At 34.9% G+C, this 22,157-nt stretch overlaps 1 protein-coding gene across 1 annotated transcript in view; it reads right to left on the bottom strand.

The window, feature by feature from the left end:
* The window catches only part of LOC145689582 (gastrin/cholecystokinin type B receptor-like), a 209,236-nt gene extending 189,609 nt beyond the window's left edge, over positions 1–19,627 (bottom strand). The window contains exons 1-2 of the mRNA XM_081763762.1: positions 19,580–19,627; positions 9,709–9,830 (exon numbers count right to left, since the gene is read on the bottom strand). Coding sequence (XP_081619888.1) covers positions 9,709–9,830; positions 19,580–19,627 — 170 coding nt within the window. The remainder of the gene's footprint in view (positions 1–9,708; positions 9,831–19,579) is intronic.
* Between the last annotated feature and the right edge of the window lie 2,530 nt (positions 19,628–22,157).

The raw sequence follows: 22,157 nt of genomic DNA, 5'->3' as shown, positions 1-22,157 counted from the left end.
GCTATTATAGACGAAATAATAATATAATAATCCGGTTAGACCATAAACACAGTCGAGCAGAGACGATCGAAAATTAACTAGGAGTTGTTTTTCTCTACTAGTTACTGAACAGTGAAGTCGGAAGATGCCTACTTGAATGTAGTATCATCCAAAGATATTGAAACTGTTGGTAACAATGAATTATGCAAGAAGTTAAAAATATTGGCTGCCAATTATAAAATATATTACTATGGAACTATGATTGAAACTGAATATTCAGCACAGGATTCTGCATGAGAACAATCCGAGTCAAAATCTATAGATGTCCCTCTCAGTGTTTTGAAGAAAACCGCACCAACGAACGTACTGAAAGTAGATAAGACGAACTCAGAAAATAAGAACGGAAGTGACAGTCAGTGTGAAGATGAAAATAAGAACGAACGTGGTGGTTATTCTGAACATGAAAAAGAAAGTGTTCAATTACCTGATAGTGACGATTCTGATCGTGACCTACCGTAATACAGGAGTATGAATACTTAAACAGCATACGTGAATATCAAAATACTTGCCCTGTATGTAAATCCTTCTTCTGCTTCAAGCATATTGCCAACATTGTCAACTGCAGAAACCACCCATCAGTTTCTTCTGAAGAAATAGAAAGCAGACCTTCTCCACGTAAGAAGCTTGCACGTGGTTTCAAGTAGATCTACAGTTTAATCAATTTCTAGTAGGCCTACATGGCTCGTCGTGGGCCACGACACCATCTGTATTTAACAAAAGTTAAAGATTTTAAAGACTATAAGAGTACTTCGGAAAGTGTTAAATCTCTGAGGGAATTTGATTCTGGCATTAAAGTGTATTGGACGATAGTTCGGGAGGTAATGGTGACCAAAGAGGACTTATCAGGGATTTTCATAAAGACAATTCACTTCAGTCAACACTATGAGAAGCTATCGCTGAAAAGGAATACCTTGGGTGCTCTGAAACACACACTACCACAACTTAATGTATCCACAAATATCGGTCGAGAAATACAAGGACATAATGCACCTGTGCTCAGGACTAACCTGTTAACTGAGACAAAAATTGTCAAAAATTTTATCAACAACGTCCCCATTTATAAAGGAATACAAAGGCATCTGATCAATATTTCAGCATTATTATTTTCATTTCAATTTTTCAAAACTATTAATAAAATTTGTAATACACTTATTTAAAAACTGTCATAACTGAATTTGTAGTTTGATTACATAATCGAAATGTTATTTGTAGTTATGTTAGCAATGTCAACTTTTTTTTTACATCAATTCTTAAATTCCTTTGTATCGGCAATTTATACATGTACTTAATAAAGAAATAAATAAATAAACTCCAAACTTTTATATAAAAATCAACGTTAAAATAAGAAATTTCTGTCATGTATTAATAGATCTAGGGGAGGCCAATGTGTTAGTGCGTTCGGTTTTGATACCGTGGGTACACTGAGAAAAAAAATTGTAGGTGGCATACTTAAAAAGATAGGTTACATGCGTAATTCCTGTAGTTTTTGGACTTAACGTACACCAGACGTATAACTGAAAACGCATGTTTTATAATACTTTCTGTATAAGTGTTCCATCTATACGTACTTTCTGTATGAAACAATGTAGGCGGTCAGGATCTCACATACAAATGGACGTATATAGCATATAGCTGACGAAAGTAACATAAGTATATACATGTGATATACGGAAAACTGTTAGATGTCATACATCCTGCAACGGCATGATGTAACATCAAACGGCAGTGCCTATGTATCATACGGATAACGTATGCTCCATATTGATTTCTATAGTAAGCAAGAGGATACCGTATATCTGTACAATATACCGCTGTCCGGAGAACGGATTTTTCTCAGTGTACGTATTCAGTTCCCGCCGGAGACTATTAAACAGATTAGTTCAGAACCTACTTTACCAAAACTTGTATGTCTCATCCTTACAAGCTCCCAGTTTGTCTAGGATGAAAAAAAAAATCAGTTATTCATTCATGTATTAATAAAGTTATAAGTAATAAAGGCGTAAGTGCCCAATTTATTAAAGTGCATATATAACAAAGAGACGTATATCCATGTAAAGCATATTTCTAGCGTGATGACGTAATATTAAATGAGCACCCTATAAGTCTTCGAAAGAGCCATCATGTACGTATCATTTACACAGGCCTATTATTTTGAAGCTGTAGTTTTTAGCTGTATGTGAAAAAAGGTTCAATTGCACTGAAATTTCTTTAAATGTCTCTGTTGTAAAATTACACTTTTGGCACTTATGTCTGTACGTCATATAAGCGACAACAACACTTTCCATCCTTCACATAGCATAGTTTGTAAGACTTAAAATGCATATAAAATGAGCTGCTTCTGTAAATAAAACATTTTGTTTTAATTCGAAGGGTTTGACGTAATGTGAAAGGTAGTGAATGCTGTCTTACATATACCAAGTACTGTACGCATTGTTATACAGTGGATATTATTATTATTATTATTGTATAGAAACGTACATTCTTCATGTCTTACAGTGGCTAGTCTTTGTATTTTAATAAAAAGTTTTCTACATTACGCTTCAAATTACTACTAATAATAATAACCAGGAAATTATTTTAATACATGTCGGGTTTGATGCTTAACCGTTCTTGATCAATTCATTATTTCAGGTTATGCCTTCAAACAATGTTCATTGAGTGTATTACCTCATGCCTCTAACTCCTATATTTCTCAAAGTAAGATTATTCCAGGTTTCTTGTTACATTTAACCTAAGGATAATCTCGTTGAGTTTGTGTGCTTTGTTTAGATTAACCGTATGACGGAACTTTCCTGAATTATATACTTTGATAATTCAGTGGGTGTTTTATAGTCACTAAAATTTGCATATATTATTATAATTATCATAAGTGTTCTGCAGGCACTTCTCACAAACTGAGGAGTTTCCATGCATTAGAGCATTTAGTTAATCTTCTTGTCTTGACTTTAGAGTTATTTGATTTCAGTGGTAGCTCTTGACGGAAATCACTTCGCTTAGAAAATAAATTTTAACGCTCCAAGCTAAGGAAAGAAAGTTTCCCTAATATACTATTCTTGTATTCAGCTTTCTGAATCTATGTGAATCTTTCTTTCTTTAGTTTGTATGGGTCAAATTAAGAATTTTAGTCATGTAACTTCCCTCAGGAGTTATAATACTTGCTGTAATATAGAGTAGTACAAATTATAGGACTATTTCAAAAAGCTATATTTTCACTAATACTGAACATAAATAAATGCATGATCTTAGTGTCGTTGGAAAGAGGAATGGTTGAAGTTTTAATCTAACTTTAAGAGTAATCGATGCGAGTCCCACGTGTAATACGGCAGACGTACAAGCAGTGATGCAATTCCTTAGAAATTAAAATTATATAAAATTTTTCACTTTTATCTCCCACGGTTATATCGGCTAGACTAAAGGAGGCGGTGATGATGTAAAATAAATGAAATGGTGAAGTGAATCAAGTGGGAGGAAACCTGAAAACTCTGAGAAAACCCACGCACACGGTGTTTGTCCACCACAAAGTTCATGTGGCGCGAGCTGGGATCGAACCAAGGACCTTATGCCCAGAGATGGACGCTCTACTACTGAATTACCACGGACCACTGATCTCATTCCTTCTAAGCATCTCGATTGCTTTTGTAACGCGCCTTCTTAATTCCAGCACTGTAGCTAGAAGTGAGAGAATATAAACCTTGTTCTTGATGAAACCTCGCAGGAAGAAATCACAGACTGTGAGGTCCAATAAACGTGGTGGTCATATGTAGATTATGCTGTCCGCAGCCATTGCACATCCATTCTATCTTCCTGACAGTTGTCGATTTTGCAATCCGAGACATTCTTATGCCAAGGTCGGGGTGTTTATGTTGTTGGAAAATGAACTGCTGTCCCTCGTCTTCCATGAGCTATGTCATTAACCAAGCTTCCAACTCACGTTGGTAGGTAGAAGCTTCTTTTTCGAAATTTTCCAATAGTTTTTTAACCACTCTCTATTATCCACCAATTGCAGCCTCTTTCGTTTTCTTCCACCGTCCTTTATAGGATTTATATTACAATAAAACTTCTTAATAAATATCCTAACGAGAACTCTTTGTAATTATACCTGTTTTCGTTTTCTTCCCTACCTTTCCCAGCACGTCTTCCTTGGTTCTCGTTCATTCCAGGAAATTTCTTTAGGTCCAGAGTTGGAAACACTTTAGCATTTTTCGCCAAATTTTAGTAACGGTGGTATTGTGTGTTACACTCTGACCGCGCTTTGTACAAAACTAGAAACAAACCAACCTTTTAGGAACTATTTTCCGACTCATGAAATATATTTTTCTTCTTTGAGTCGTCTTCTCCCATATTCTTGCCTTTATTTTGTACGACTACTGAATGCTGCCACATATTTCTTTTTCATTTTTCCATAATGCTCATGCTTCTCGTAGTATAGTTGAGAATATTACTCATACACAATTTCTCAAGTGCATTTATTGTTGTTCTAGCTTGCCGTGATTGTGACTCCAGATGTTGCAGTATACCACATCTTTAACGAGTAGCCGTTCTAAGTTACGAGTGCAATTGGCGCAACTACAAACGAGTTTTGTTCATTCCACCTTCAGTAGCTCCTTATTTTGTTTCTGAACTTTGACAATAAATGAGCTTTCATGGCATATATAACACTGTTAGTTGCCTCCGAGATTGGTTTTAGGATTTGCAAAATAATAATAATAAAGCAAATTATAATACGAGAGTTATTATTTCGTGATGTTGTTACGTTTAGATAAGTTCACAAGAAAGCGGTAAGAACGTCTAAATAGATTATTGGTGAGAAATACGAGGAGTGACTGAAAAGTTTTGAGCCTAACATAGAAAATGAGATTCTAGAATAGAATGATTGTATGTATTACAATAGTGCAACTTTTGATATTAATGTGTGTCAAACTGAGTAATTCCGAAGTAATTTGTCTTTACAGGCTCTTGAAGTGAGTGAGATGACAGAAGTTGGGAAAATGAAAAAAAAATCGAAAACAGGTCAGTCATCAAGTATATGTAATTGAAAGAATATTGGCGTCTGAGATCCACCAGGATATGATCAATACCGTAAGTGAATCTGCCCCTTCATATGCCACCATCAAAAGATAGGTGCAGGAATTCAAGCATGGTAGGCAGAGTGTTGAAGATGGGCCGAGATCTGGGAGACCATCAAGTGCTACTACCATGGAAAACATTGAACTCGTACTTGATATGATCATGGAAGATCGCCGATTGTCAACTTGACAGATAGCAGACAGGTTGGGCATATCAGAGGAGCGAGCAAATCATATTCTGAAGAATGGGCTTTGTTTATGAAAAGTTTCTGCTCGATGGGTCCCACGTCTTCTGACTCCCAAACAAAAACGCACTAGGTACCTCCTTTTCCGTGAGCAATTTGAAACTGTTAGAACGTGATGTGGATGATTTTCTCTTTCGATTCATTACTGTGGACGAGTGTTGCGTACACCATTTACCAGCCAGAAACAAAACAACAACAATACAAACAAAGGAAGCCCACCTACCCCAAAGAAGGCAAAGGTGATCCCCTTCGCTGGCAAAATGATGGCGTCTGCTTTTTGGGATTCGGATTCCCAAGGATTGATTACTTGCAAAGGGTCACACCATCATGGGACAATACTGTAGTGGCCTTTTAAAATGCAAATTCAAGAAAAAAGGTCACAAATGATGTGCAGAAGGGTTCTCTACCATCATGACAATGCCCCCGATCACACATCAGCAGTTGTCATGGCTACTATTCACGAATGCTGCTTTGAACGCTTTTCTCATCCACTCTATTCTCCAGATCTGGCTCCTCAGACTTCCACTTGTTCTCTAATATAAAAAAGGCTCTAACACGACGATGTTTTGCAAGCGATAATGACGTCATGACAGATATGGAGGAGTTTCTGTGATCACACTCTTAAGGATTTTTTCTAGCGGGATAAGAGCATTGCAGCACAATTGGAGCAAGTATGTTGCTGTCTAAGGGGATTATGTTGAAAAATAAAGGTATTACCAAATCTGTACTTCTTACAATTTCCTCAAGGCTCAAAACTTTTCAGTCACTTCTCGTATATGTATATTCTCTTTGTATAGCACATCCCGTTTAGATTGCTTTCCAATATGTTTAACAGGTAACTTTAGGAAAAATGGTTTCCTTTCCCAATCGGAACATCATAATTTGTAATCACACTTTGACTTTTCCATTGTAAGTAGTATGGGCCCTCCCTTGTACAACTTCCTTCAGTTTCTTTTTAAAGAAAACAATACTTTGTAATTGAAATTAATAAAATGTTAACCTTCTACAATTATGACCTCTTGACTTCAGAAGTCGGAAGAATAATTGAAGTGAATGATTGTTAGAGGATTAGTGGAATGAGAATGTGGTACGAAACAAGGAAACCTCGAGAAAAACCACGAATATTATCTTGTCCACTATAAACTAATATAACCAGGAATCGAACCAGGTTCCCGTCATAACATTGGTGAGCGCTCTACTAATGAGGTAGCGCGTACCCCGTGAGTATTAAATTGTATCAAATCATGATGGTAAATAATGTCCTGTGTAAATATGCTGTACATGAGCATGGATTATATTCATGTCTTACGGAAGGAATTGAATTGAATAGCTGTATACACTTCTTCAGAAAATTTGCCCACGGACCTCTCTTTGACACATTATACTTCCTCAGCTGTGTTATAAACGAGACGGAAATGATAGATATACGACAATTCTAGTTCGAATAGACATATAAAATAGGATATGTGAGTTTCTCTTGGGACTGTCAATTCATATTACAAAATATGCTACGTGTGTATGGGAAGTCTTACAAAACAGCGAAACCCGTATATCTGTTGACAGGCATCATAGCAGAAACGGTAGTAAGAGATAGCAGGAAATTATTTTCTAAGTCTCAAACCCCTTATGTATCATTTAGCATACATTTATTCGCGAAAATTCAGCAAAGGTCTTCTGTCTCGTCTTATATCCATCTTGATTTTGCCCATTCCAGGAAAATGTCTAACAATTCATGTGTGTGATTCTTTATTGTGTATCAATGGGCCTTTTACATTAAATTTTGTTTCTATAAATAAAGAAAGGCTCTTCCTTTTACTCTGTCATACTTAATTTGTATGGTAAATGATATATTTGTATTCTCGTCAAAATATATTAATGTGGGAAGTGAATCGAATTACTACCTAATGATTCATAATGGAAACATGTCGATGCAAGGCTTGTGTGCATATCTTCTACTGTAAGTAAAAGTGAACTCAACGAGACTACAGTAGTTCAACGGTAGAGCGGGAACCTCTGTTGTATGGTGTCTCTGGTTCAATTACAGCTCGCGCCAAGTATGGTTTGTGGTGGACAAACACAGTGTACATAGGTTTTCTCGGGATTCTCCCGTTTCCTCTCACTTTCTTGTCATCACAGTCTCCTTTAGCCTACACTGCATAACAGTGGGACGTAAAACTGAAATATTTCATTGCAAAAGTGAACTCAAATAACCATACGCCCTACTGTCCTCAGCATCCCTATTCTCTGTGACATGTATTAATCTTCGTCCCGTATTACTCCCACTTTCCACAGTGGGAGTCTATAGTTATCACATATGCAATCATATTTAATAAGAAATATAAAGCCAATAGTAGGGTTTCAGTTTCTAAAATGCTAAGAGATATTTTATAGCAATTATCTTTACGCGTATGTAAAATAAGCTGCACGATCTCATGATAGAATCAAGCATTAGGAGTGTTGAAAAAAAAACATATATTTAGAGGCAGTGTTTTTATGCTCACATAAACTTAATCTTGTAATGCAACGGAAATTGTATTTTGGGAAACGCTTGGTAATATTCTGTGTTGCGTTGCCTTCTCTTATTATTTATAAACGTACTAAAAGACGTAAAACACAACTTATATTTTTTTAGCATGGGTCGCCAATTCTCATAAAAAGAAGAAAAACTTACCAAGGGACTAATTTTCCTTCAATCATTCACGTGGTCAGGTTCGTTGTTTCAAGACTTGCGATTATAATTTCGTTGCCACAAGACACTTTACATTAAATCTGAACCATAGTCATTGTAAAAACATATATATAGCAGTCACTCCTGAAGGACAACAAAATATTCAATTTATTTAACACTTACTGTACAGGTAAAACTGTATGCCGAAAATCTTACCGTAGTTACCAATACACGTAACACTTTGCAGCTGTACTATAATACTTTAAAATGCAGATAAGTCTCTTTAGTATTTTCCGATTTTTTAAACAATACTATTACTTATAAGTGCAAACACCACATTCCAGCGCTATAATTATATCAATACCCGTTTGCTTTCAAAGTACAACCATGCCGTTTTTTTTACTATTTTTCCACTTTGCATTTACACTTAGCTTTCGTTCATAACTATGAAGAATAAAACGCACAAAGGAATGTTGTACTGTAAATATTCCATTTCTTTAAAAGATATACTTATCCTGCTCATCAATTTTGTTAATTTCAACAATTATTGTGAGATAAGCAACCCACTCCAATCTTCTCTACTTTTCTTGCCGCGCAATTCCGGACGGTGAACAGTTCAACTTACTCTCTTTCTTTACGGAAATTCTTCTCAAAAGCACAGCATACAAATAATAAAGACTAACTTTGACAATTGTAAAGACACTAGTTAAACAATCACAAACACACCAAACCAAAAGAGTGAACCATAATCAGAATTACATAAACAAATGAAAACAGACAAAAACGTTATAAACAGAATATTCAAAATATTCTAGAGGAAAAACTGAACGCTACAATCTGCACTGTTAAATTTTCACCTGCAGAATTTGAAAATTAACAGTGACAATTTGAACTGTAGCCATGAATTTTATGGAAAATCTTTTCCTCTATAATCTGAGTTTAAATTGGATGAACGTAGAAGAGTTTCCTTCGTGTTTTAATTTTCCGTCTTCGATAAATTGACAGCATTTAAAAGGATCAACACTTAGTAGCGTCCATTGTACTCAATCTAGACGTGTGCCAGAAATATCACCTCTTTGTCGAGGCGTTGCGTAGACTACTACCACGTTTTCAAAAAGATGTCCTGTATGGACCTAAAGATAGCTGTTGCGGTATATGACACTTCATGTTTCTTGTCCTTATGCTTCAGATACTCCAAGATCATATGTCTCTATACAGGATATTCTGCTTCACGGGGCATAGTCATTAATAAAAGGAAGTTAAAGACTAGTTGAAGCTTTCTGAATATGTGTATGGAGAAGAATGTAGAATGTTAGCTGGGGAAAGGAAAACGCTTGAAAATGTGATAGTTGAAGTGGAGAGAGATAAATACTATTAAAATAGTTAAGAATAGAGAAATAAATTAGTTGGGACATTATTTGAATAGAAATTGCGTTGTTTGGATTGTAAGAGAAATTATTTATGGAAGCTAAAGAGGAAAGGAGAAAGGTCTGTCGATTGATAAATGTGAAATGAGGTTACTTATTACATTCAAATAGAGAGATTTAGCAAGGACCGAAATGGGTGGAGGTTCAACTTGGAGCAGGTGACGTGCCATTGATGATAGAACATTTATGGTGATGTTAATAGCATTAAATAACTTTCGGAAATTCAGTGCAATCATCCAAAATCACTAAATGCAAGTACTTACCGTTCGATGCTCATAGCAGTCAGTGTAAGAACGGAACATATGGCTGACACTGTTTGCATGTAATGGACGAACTTGCAGAGGAATAATCCCATGGTCCATGTGTAGGAGAAGAGCTTGGCCAACTGTGAAGAAAGAGGAAAAATAAAATAGTTAAATGTGATACGAAAATTAACTATGGCATGAAAGTAGTTAACTATGAAAGAAAACAATTACACGTTTAGCAATAACAATAACACGTTACACGAGATGTTATTATAGATTACATTTACCTAGATGTATTTACTGATAGAGATAGATTGTTATTCTATAGTTTTCTTAGTAGCTTGCTACAGTTAAGTAAACAGAAGGTTTAAAGTCAGTGACGGAAAGACCGTTATTGTTCATATCCTGTGCAAATCAAATCCAGACTACTGTTAGTACGAGAGACCTGCGTTTATGACCTATAAATATTTCGGTCCGATATGATGGCAGATGTTAATATATTTGTACTGATAGTTTTTTTTTCAAAGAAAAAAATTAAAAGCAACAATTTGTTATGTTTACATATTTAGCAAGGCGCTTTACTATTTCTATTATTTATCAACGATCTTTCAGATCACATACCCAATAGTGAAAAGCCATTTTTCGCTGATTATCTTAAAATGTACGCAAATATAAATTCCGTGCATGATTGTCTTGGTTTACAACAACATTTAGAAAATATTGCAAACTGCTGTGCAGTCACTAAACGTAGAGTAAACCTAAACAAATGTATTATCATTCAGCAGAAACAAATATACTCTTAACCCTGGATTGGTATACGTGGAAGCGCTGGAAAACTCCTTCATTTCTCATATATTATTAACAGTAGCATTGCGAAATTATTTCTAGCTGTCTTTTGTACTTTCTGTAGTTGAAGGATGTAGCCACTGTGGCTACGCAACCAAGCCAGTAGAAGATCAAGCATTGTTAAAAATCGCATGTTGTAAATATGAGCTCTCACACTTATACTAACGGTGAAAATATATTTTTTTCTAGACTCACATTTTGTTATTCTTTTCTACACTTGTGTAATTTTGCACTTTCGTGAGATGTGAGCAATCAAAAGGAAATCCTAGCGTGGCTAGATGAAGTCAGTGAAGCTTAATGTGTCATTTTCAACGGGCTTAAGTAATGTGCTTTAAACTAAGATTTATATAAGTAATCTTTCGCCTTAGTGACTAATTGTTTTATTTTCTTCTATGTAGCAACAAAGTGTTTGTTAACATTATTTAGATGTTCACTGTGTTCAAGAACAAATATGTCTAATTCCTGGTACAGAGAAAATAATTTGGTCAATATAACGCAAGCAATATTTCCTATAACATTAAAACTACTTGTGTTTGTAACATATAAAAGTGTATCATGTCTTTAAAAAGGAACCTCACTATATTTAATAAGAAAAACTATTACTTGCATTTATCATATAAAAATGTTGGACCACTATAAGGTATGTTGAGTAATTTTTTTGAGTGAATATGTGCTGTTAAGTCAATATTACACTTTTTGAAAAATTAAGTGACTTTTTGAGGTTGTAAGTATATGGTGACACTATTTCTCATAACTAAAATATTAAAAAATAAAGCGACATTGTTAACATACGTTTTTCTTGCATTACTAATGGTTCTCATATCTTTTTATAAATATCATGGTTGACAGAAACTAACAATACTAGAAAGAAAAGGAAAAACATGTGAGCGCGTTACTCATACGTATACTAACCGTGTGACATCACAAACGTATACCAATCCAGGATTAAATATGATTATAAGTTTAGTAATACATCTATAAGCAGACCTAATATAGTTAAAGATCTAGGTGTTACATTTGACTCAAAATGAACGTTCATTAAACGAATCGAAAATTATACTTTTAAATTATTAGGATTCATAATTAGAAGTGGTAAGGACTTGAGCAATATTGCAACACTTTTGAAAATCGAAGTTAGATTGTACGATCTAGGTTGGAAAATGCTGTTGCAATTTGGAAACCTTCAAACAAAAGCATTACCAACAAATTAAAAAAATGTTCAATGAAAATTTCTGAGGTCTTTGATTGAAAATTTCAGTTACAAAGAAACTTAAATTTATCCTTCCCCCCCCCCTTGGAAACTTTATCCCATTGGTAGACAATTTTAACATCCACTTATTAGAGCAAAGGCGTAATATTGCCGATCTGTATTCCTCCAAAAAATAATTCAAAATCAATTTGATCGCTCAAATTTTATATCAACATTAAACTTACATTTTCATTTAGTGAGAACTCAAGCTAATAAAACAATTTCGTTCTAATCCAAAAAGGCTAGGATTAACATCATGCTGAAGTCACCAGTCTGGAGAATATATTTTGTCTATAACAAATCATGCAAAAACATGATAAAATGATATATGTGCAAAGTTCTGTAAAACACTAAATAAACCGTTGTAAAAATGTATTGTAATATTTCAACACTCTAACTAGGGATCTACTCTCTCATGTTGAGTAATAAATAAATATGGCCTAGTTATAGGAAGCAATGGATGCCCACAATAACGAATCCAGAGGGTTCATCGGAAGGGGGGATTGCCTCCAGGACAATGAATATAGGATCGATATACCAAACATAGTTTTATATAACAACAGAATAAATAGTGCAATTCCTTAACAAAAGTATAGCTTATGTAAATAATATAAATTTACAAAATATAATAAATGCTATATACATCATTTGTATTTGTGGTTCTAGTTCTTATGTGTTGAACTCCAGCTGGAGTTCATATGGTTCGAAGCCTACATCATGCTGTGGGTTCACGTCTCGTATAGCATCGGTGCTAAACGGGATGCTAAACTTCAAGTCAATCAACATATATTCTCGGGTGTAGGTCTCGTCCTAAATTGCTTCGCAATTGATAGGGCGTAAACACACATCAAACAATTAATCAGTCTTTGTCAGATACGTCCAAGTTTTCGGAGAGAGCAGTGAATCTGTATTGCCACACTATTGACATTACCATTATTATTTTTACTAAACGGAAGGTGAAGGAAGTTGCATCTAATGTTTCGGATCCGCATTCCATCCCTGTACTCTTGTCTGAGACACAATAATAAAATACAGGAGCTCTCTTGTAGCTAAGCGTTAACGTACTCGCCTTTGGCGTGAGAGACCCTGGTTCGGTTCCCAGCAGAGCTAATGTAGTTCGGATCCCACGTCAAGCTATAGATCCAAGTCTCATATAGCTTCACTTCTGAAAGGGACGCATAACTAAAATCAAAAAATATTTTAGTTCAATGAGTTTGATATCGTCTCATACTCTCCTCTACAGTTGTTCGTGCAAAAAAATGTATAATATATATCCTGCTTGAAGACTTATCGCCACTAGTCCAGCTAACTAGCAACAGAAATACCCACATCACAATTAATATGTCTGCATTGTGTTTCCTAAAAAAACTGCAAGTAATAATAATATAACTTTTGGAGGAAGTTCGGAGGAACATCTTTAAATTCATCGCATATGTCCTTCCCCGTCCTCAAAAAGAAAATTACCTACTTTCAGTTTACTTAATGGATATGACCTTAACTAATATCCCTCGTATAAATTACGCCGTATTTTTACTTCGTCACTAGGCACAACTAATTTTCCCTCCACATTTTCTAGAATTTCAGTAAAAGCACTGCATTACAGTATCTCTTATGGATACCCCTGAACAAACGAAGCATCAGAAGGAAAGTGGAATTTTCAGGACAGTTAGATTGCATATTTCACAATATTTAGTAGGAAAAGTAAAAAAAAATGTTTAACAGAGAGAGAGATGTTATTTCGCTAGAAAGTAGGCAACAAAAATTGTAGTTAAAAGAACAAAATTTGTTTATCGAGTGTGTTCTTTCAACACCAGGACCACCGCCTTCTTATTGTGTGACAACTCTACTGTAGCAACTGACAGTCTCAATTTGTAATAGTTTTTCCTTTATTATGAGCAAAGCTTTAAACAATATATTTTATATTTCTACATTTGCATAAATAGAAGTCCTACCACGTGTTGTTCCTTTTTAACCCTAGGAACATAGTGTACAGAGGAACAACATATGAGAGGAGTTCTATTCGTAAATGTTGCCATAAAATTCATGCGCTCACAAAACTATTTGCGTGAAGAATTACAGAAAATATAATATGCTATTCGTTATTTGATATAAATGTTAAATACATGTCGAATACAGCTTTGCTCATAGCAAAAAGTAAAAGCTAATTCCATTTAAATTCTGGTTGTTAGTTACTGTTTCTCATACACCTGGAAGGTGACTGCCTTGGCGTTCAAACACACACAAAAACAGTTGTAGATAATTTATTTTAACGCCATTACCATAAAAATTGTGTTCCTTTCGTAGGTGAAAAATCTCTTACAGCGAAATTTGAATTGAAAATTAGTATGATGTTGAAAAGCGTGCAGAAGTACTGTAAAGACTGTGAAATTAAAAAAAAAAATACTAGAAAATATGAATAGTGCCAGGGGTTAAAATTAGTGCATATTTTTCGGCATCTTTGTAATATTATTAAAGAAAATATTAAATGCGAAAAAGGAAATAAGAACAAACAAATTTAGGAATGATGAAAGTAACCTTTAGGAAAAAGAAACGTAATTTTTTTTTAAACTCTGAATCAAGAATTTCATTAAACTGTTCAGCATAAATGTTTTTCCAGTGTTCATAAAATACCAAGAAACGTAGACACTATGAAAACTCAGAAAACGGTTAGATGTTTCAAAATTACATGTGTAGAGGAGAAACCAGAAAATCAGCAAAATGGAACAGAGAAGCAATGCTGAAGCGATAGGAATAGAAAAGGAAGAAACAAAGATTTTTAATGTAATAAATAGATCCAAAAAATTAGGGAATAGTATGATAAGAAATTTTATTCTAAGTAAAAAACGTAATAGAATGGACGATAAGAAATTTTATACTAAGAGACGTAATAGAATGGATGATAAGAAATTTTTATTCTAAGTAAGAAACGTAATAGAATGAACGATAAGAAATTTTTATTCTAAGAGACGTAATAAAATGCATGATAAAATCTTTACACCGGTGTATTCTAAGGGACGTAATAGAATGAATGATAAAAAAATAATCTAAGGGATGTAATAGAATACATGATAAGAAGTTTTATTCTGAGACGTAATAGAATGGATTATCTACTAACATATGTTTCTATAAGTATATGAAATGAAATATGTAGTTCTACGTTCCACGATTGTGCCCTTCAGGTTAAAGGGGACAGATGACACTTCATAATGAATGTGGATGATTATGAAGTACATGGCGAAGTCAGAATGTGGCAGAAAACGGGAGAATTTCGAGAATACCCATGGATACGATGTTGTCTATTAGAAATTTAGATAGTCTGGGACCGAACCAAGAACCCTTCGTACCAGAATTGAGCGCTATACTACTTATTCACCTTATATTTTCTTATTCAGTGTAGTCTTAGATTCGGTTCCCGCTACGGAACTCATGTTTTCGATATAACGTTAAATTATGAGTCTCACCTGCAAGGGCGCAAATCCTGGGGGGCAAGGCTCCCCCAAAGCTCAGGTGGGTCCCCTATTGTATTTATGAATATACAAAATTTGACATAATTTGACTGCAATTTGTCTTAAAATCTTCATATATATATATTATATATATATATATATATATACCTTCTGCATCTGAATGGGCCCTCCCGAATTTACAGAGAAATCGGCGCCTTGCTCATCTGTATACAATTGATGCTTGAAAGTATCATTGAAGTATAGGTATAGGTAGATTGATATAGATTGAAAGTCATGCATTTTGTCAAGGTATAAATTACTTCTAACTACACAGAATGTAAATACTGTACTGACACGTTTGTGTGTATTTAAGAGTAAGAAACAACCAGAACTTCTCTACGAACGAATTTCTTGGAACTCCCGTCTTTTAAGTACATGCATTGAGAAAGTTTCTCGAAACAGAAAGCGCTCTTATGTTAACTTCGCTTGAATGGACGTTGTGTGTAAAGGGCCTGAGAGCTGAGATTTCATCACAGCATGAGACAGTGTGTGTATATATATATATCGGTTGTATTATAGTCATGTATTGTGGTCCATGATAGATAGCCTCGAGAGAGTAATTTTACACTTTGATGACACCACATGCCATCCTTGAAAGGAAAACTTTTTGCGGTCACTTCTCGTTGTAGTTTCGTCAAAGATGATGATGTTTCTTGGTATGCCACCGATGTAATTACAGAATTCTCCAACAGAGAGCTCTTTGGAAACTTGCCTTTCTTCTCTCTATATGAAATGCTTGTTTCGCTATCTGTTTCATTGTTCTCAATGGAGTGTTATGTGGCCTGCGGGCTTCGTCTATATATTGTCACTCATTGTTTTCTAACCTTAGAGATGTTGTTGACTTCCAAAGCTACTAACTCTTCTTCAATCACGAGTAACAAATTTAATGTTAAGGATTCCTTTATAGGAAACAAAAGATGTGGTTTTCAAGTTAATGCTAAGTGTCTGCAATCACACGGTTGGTAAACGTATTCCTTTAATCTACAGCAGGGTTCTGAAGATGGCTTTAGAATGTTTAATTGATTAGGGATTAATTGGAGTGCTATATTGGGTATTATTTTTATTCTTATCCTAATTCGTATGATATGCTCTAAGAACAACATTAGCATATTTAGATCACGTGGTAAGATTTAGCCCAATATTTCAGTCATTTAATGCAAACTGATAGTTTCCATCAAACACAGACAGGATTCTATATCTATATTATCTTCATTTGATAAAATAGTAAAATCGAATGATATGGCGAAAAATATTGAAATATCGATGAATGCAGAAAAAAGAGCTCTGTTGACTGTCTGTCTCAGATAAGAGCAAGTCAGAATTCAACCTATATCACCTATGTTCAGTCCTCACTTCCAAACTAACTCTATTAAGCGTTCCCTTGATTACGCCGTCGCACCGTCATTTTCTGGCTCTCACAAATTTTCAGAACGTTGTTATGAGCCAACATCATGTCTTCAGTCCGCACGTGCTTGTTCAAGATATTCATATAAAATGCCATCAGCTACGGCAACAAGGTAGTGTCATCGTTGTGCTATATTCCACTAAGATCGCTAACATTTAGTATAATATTTGTTTATGTACTTCAGTTTAATGAAGATTGAGGTTATTTTATGTAAAAATGTACTTCTAGATCTGCACCTGAAATTTAATTCTTTATTTTAGCTTCGAAGAAGAAAACGAAACCTAATTTTAATTAATTTAAATATAAATAAGTTTGTTTATAATAACACAGAATATGGTTGCCATGGTAAAGCATTAATGAACTAGCAAGGTTCATATTGTTGAATTTCAAATAATTATTCTAAAGTCCAGCTTCAAAAGTACTATCGTAATAGTTAAACATAATTATTAATTATACGAAACCTTAAAAGTGTTATTGATATATTTTATAACAGTGTAAATATCAATTTAAAATTAGTAAAGAAAATCGTCTCTGGGACTTAGGCTCTTGCTCTTCTATATTTCCAACCGTTAACGTCAACTGAGCTAAATTATGATTTGAAGAACGCAAATAAAGCCAAAATCTATCGCAATTTGTTACCAAACCTCTTGAGAGAGGAATTCTCTTAGAAAAGGATAACTAAGGTTAATAGCTTTACTACATTGGTTCGACTCGCATTATTAGCATATCTAAAAGACGTTAGTTAAGTCAATATATAATATTGTTATGGAAAAAATGTTCTTGCTAATTTTAAAAATCGCTGCATTAAAGAAATCCGACAAGTTCTGTAAATCACGTTTAACTATTCACTTCGGTTATGAAAGTAAATACAGTACAGTAATTAGCCAATGGAAACTGATCGTCATATAGTTAAAGGCTTTATTTGTATTACAAAGTAAGTATTGATATTAAAAATATGAAAAATGAAAAAGCTTATGAGCTAATAATATTAAAGCGGATATATTAAGTAAATAGTAAAGTTATAATAAATATTTGCCTCTACTGAATCGTTAGTCCTTGCTAATGTTGAAGATTTGTAAACTAACCTACTTTGCAATGGGTAACTGTCAATTGATACTGATGTTCGAGACAAATTCATTAAGTGGTCTACAGTTAAAAGTCTGAATAATATGTCATATTTGAGTCCAGTCGATTAATTCTTATCTACTTTTTTGAAAATAAAGTTTTTCCTGTTTCTTTTGAAGATGAATGCTTTCCTACATGACAGCAACCGCTGTAATACAGTGACGATTGCCATGGACGGATCGGCTCATAGTTTAACTTAGATTTCAACAAAAGTGTGAAGACTAGAGTAGGTAGTTAGTCTACATATTTCTGGATGAATAGATTACAGACTAGCCTATTAGAAGCGGTAGACTAGGTTGGATTCTTTTCGTCATTAAAAGTGCTCAAGAACAGTTTTCTCAACAATAGTTTACTTTGCTAAAAGCGTTTCTCACTTATTTTCAGGACAGTTCGACAAGTTCATCTATTACTCCCTATGACATGTCACTACCCACATAGCAGAAACGCAAACTATCTACACGCAGACCTCCAAGGGCAGCACTGCATGTTCTGACTTCTTTGTCATAAAAGGAACAAGTAGCTCATTCGCGTGAGAGCAAGAATCCAGGCGTGGCGCTAAATCTCTTTCTAATAGGCGTGCTCCTTCGAGAAGACTCAGAAGTTAATGGAACCACCTTCGTCTACTGACTCTAGTAGTGAGTAAATTTGATGAACTGCATCTTCAAGATTCCAGTGATGGAGAGGTCGTGGCCCTGTGCATCCAACCAGAATATTGACATGTTACACACATCTATTGTGACAGTAAGTTTTCGGACGGTGTTCATGGGGAAATGTAGGTTTAGTGTGTGATTTGCACAATGTGGGGTCATGAAAAGTGTTCTAGGTCCGACAAGGATATCTATATATGCGATTTCTGCAAATGACAACCTGAAGAGTGTGCGAGTTGTGAAAAGTTGTACAATATATATATGTACTTTTCCTAGAAAGATATCAATTTCTAATGCACTTTGCTACTATTCCATATATCCCCATCTATTCCATATCCCCTCCTTTTTTTCTACATTTAGTATTTTTACTTCTATGTTCTTTCTATGTCTACTACGAACTTCTATTTGTGACATTACAATCCCCGTTAAATATCCGTCAAGCCTATATACTATTTATTTAACATGTATTCTTGAGTAGTTAAAGGGTATTTTATAACCCCCTGTTTTCCACTATACTAAGGATTCAAGAGGACAGCTGTAACAATGTCAACCAACTCCCACTAGGTACGCTCGTGGAACATTCTATGAAACAAAGTTGTACTACCGTTCGTTCTAAATTAACTTAAAAGCCATAGAAAGATTAAATTAGCCTGAAGTTACTTTCATTCTTCAGCAGACGTAAACAAACTTCTTGAATACCAACCTACTTGCCTCCACTATATACACAGAGAACATTCCCCTTCATTTTTACGACCATTGCAGAAAGCTAAGTTTAATATCTTCCAAACATTTCCTGCCTGGTTTTGTAAACAGTATGGATTTAATTTAGAGTAGCAACTCTCTTACCGATACTCAAAAATATCTCTCTATGATCACATTTCTCTCTTTTATGAGAGAAACAGGAAAACAGAGTACAGTTCAATGATAAAGAAGCTTTCCTGGCGATTTTATGACAAACTATAGTGGTCAAAATTTTCATTCTAAATCATTAGTGTTTTAGCGTTGAATACATATATAACGATTTTTTATTACGTGACACCAACTATCATTCGTTTTTCTTAGGCAATTATTTCTAACTGAATGCTCTCTAACGTCACAGTTCGCTTCTAACCTCTGTTTGAGAGGAAGGAAATGGCAGGTAAGCTGACGTTGTCGACATGTTCGATGATTTTGCAAAAATAGGATCCATGACACCGCATCTGCTAACAACACTTGATCTCCTATGTCATCTCTCCTCTTCTTTTCTCATTGTTAACCTCTCTGCTTTTCTTACATTGTAAAACTGCGATGTCCTTTCTTGGCTAGAAAACAAACCTGTCTTATTAATGTAACATTACCATTGAGCTCATACCCTTATCATTGACAATTGCGACCTGTAAACTGACATCATAGGGCTCTCAGTTGGATTCCCTAGAGTTTAAAGGAGACAGATGTTTAATGAAAGTGAATGATTCGCAAAAACAAAATGGCTGAGTGAAAGTGCGAAAGAAGGAATGCCGAGAAAATTCACATACATGACGCTGCCCTTCGCCACAAACTCGCATGGCCTAGGACCGTACTAGTAACCCCTTGCATCAGAAGTAAACGCTCTCCACTGAGACATTGTTTCCATTATTGAAGTTTTCTGGAAAACGTCCTGATATAGACAGATTCCCTATGGAGTAAGACGAATCTATTGCACTTGGTTTCGATATAAACAAACATGTAAAAAAAATATCAAATATTGTTTTAAAAAGTTATTTAGTTAATTTTGAAAGGAGTCACTTGTATTGTGGGATTATCCTGACAAGATACATTCGTGAAGTGCCCCCAGGGGAATTGTGTAAATTTGATTCAAATCAAAGTTCTCCTTGGCCTAATGTGTATTGTACTAATTTTAGCGGCCCGTATGGGAAACTTGCATATTTATGAGTCTTCATATATTACCGGAATTCAATCATAAACTACTACAACGCTCGGAAACAAGATTGCGTGTAGTTTCTTTAGATATAACTGGACATGAATGTGGGCATACGGAAAACAAATTGGAGCAAGTACTGTTTCTCTAGCAGATGGTACACACCCTGACTGCCATCCTGGATTCAACTTTCGGTTTTTCAAATAGGTATAGGTGCAAATTATACATCAAATCCATGTACAATTTTCTCGGAAATTCACCGATGTAGTGAGTTTTACCGTATCTTGTACCGTTTGCAAATATTGCATGTTAAATGTCAGGCACCTCACGAATATTGAACAGAATAGAAAGTTGTGCATGGCCCCGTGTGTATTGTGCTATTTGATGCAGCAAATACAAGGGGTTATGTATGATTATGATACTTCATGAACCAATTCTGTAAGCATAATTATACACGACGGTAGGCACACTGGATGAATGAGTCATTTGTGCAGTTGGGAGATGAGCAACTAGAATTTTCAGTTTGCCAGAGATCATTGTCGGGATCATCAAAGAAATCACAAGTAACAGGAAAGCAGCTTTTTTCCAGGCGTGCCTAAACATGTTGAATATTGGAACACTGAACTGATTATAAGAATAAGTGCTTGAAGATTGATAATAGCATTGCGGTTCTAGGTCGATATCAATATAATTGAGCACAAAATCGCTTCGTAAACCTTTTCTACTGACAGAAAAGTACACACCTAAAGGCTGGACCAACAACGTTTCACCAGGCGGAATGTTTGCTATATCGACATGTTTATATGGAAGTGGAAACACATGTTGCTGACAGAGAGAAAATGAATCAACGACTAGGCAACATTTCGTTTCAGCGTTGAGAGAGGGAGAATTATCCCGCTGTTGTTCAAGAACATTCTTGCCCACTTTACCAGATTTGTGACACGTTACGCATACATTTAGAGGTTGAATCAGTTGCTTTTTCATAATGGAACCAAAGGCGCCACTTGTTTCTCGTAAGACAATAAGTAGAGGAGTAATTTGTTTTCCATGGAGATAATGGGTTGAATTATATGAATGCGATATTCCAGACGCTAAGTTTACTCCAACAATGGTGTCTCTTTCACCCATGTGATATAGTGTGCGATCCGCGATCCTTGTGAATTTCATAATAATGTTTGTATTTATTCTGTAATAACTTACATACGTTATTACAAAATAAATAAGCTATTACAAAATAAATACAATATTATTTAAAAAGTAGTTAACAAAGAACACAGGCATCATGATAAGTTGTCAATTAAAGATGAGTTCATTTTTCTAGTCGTTGCCTTAACCTAGATTTTTGAGTAATTCAAATTCTGGTCACAATCTAATTTCTATGGATGGCAACACTGAAAATTCTTGCGATTGGTATTTTGGGGTGTAGAATAACATTACCTATTATTGACATAAGTTATATTTCATTTTCTCTTTTCATTTACGAAAAACTGGCAAAAGAAAAATTGTTAGCTTTTGAAAAATATTTAGTAATCTGCCCTCTTAACCCAAGTTTTCTAGCCTTTGTATGATACATGCTCCAATCCCTAATATCAAGATCGTGGACAGCTGTCTGATTGTTTCTTGTCTCTTGAAAATTTCAGTACACAAATTCCGATATGACCTTCAGCTTCTTCCGCTTAGTTCCTTGTTGATTATAATATCTCTGATACCGTGATATATAGCTCTTATCCTTCACTCTCTTAAAGTGATGCATGATTGTCTCCAGTGACCATTCTCTGTTTATAGCTGCAAG

Source organism: Thermobia domestica, chromosome 7, assembly GCF_964235325.1.
Source record: "Thermobia domestica chromosome 7, izTheDome1.hap1.1, whole genome shotgun sequence".
Lineage (NCBI taxonomy): Eukaryota > Metazoa > Arthropoda > Insecta > Zygentoma > Lepismatidae > Thermobia > Thermobia domestica.
Note: the sequence above shows the minus strand (reverse complement) of the source record. Positions and strands in the feature narration are given on the sequence as shown.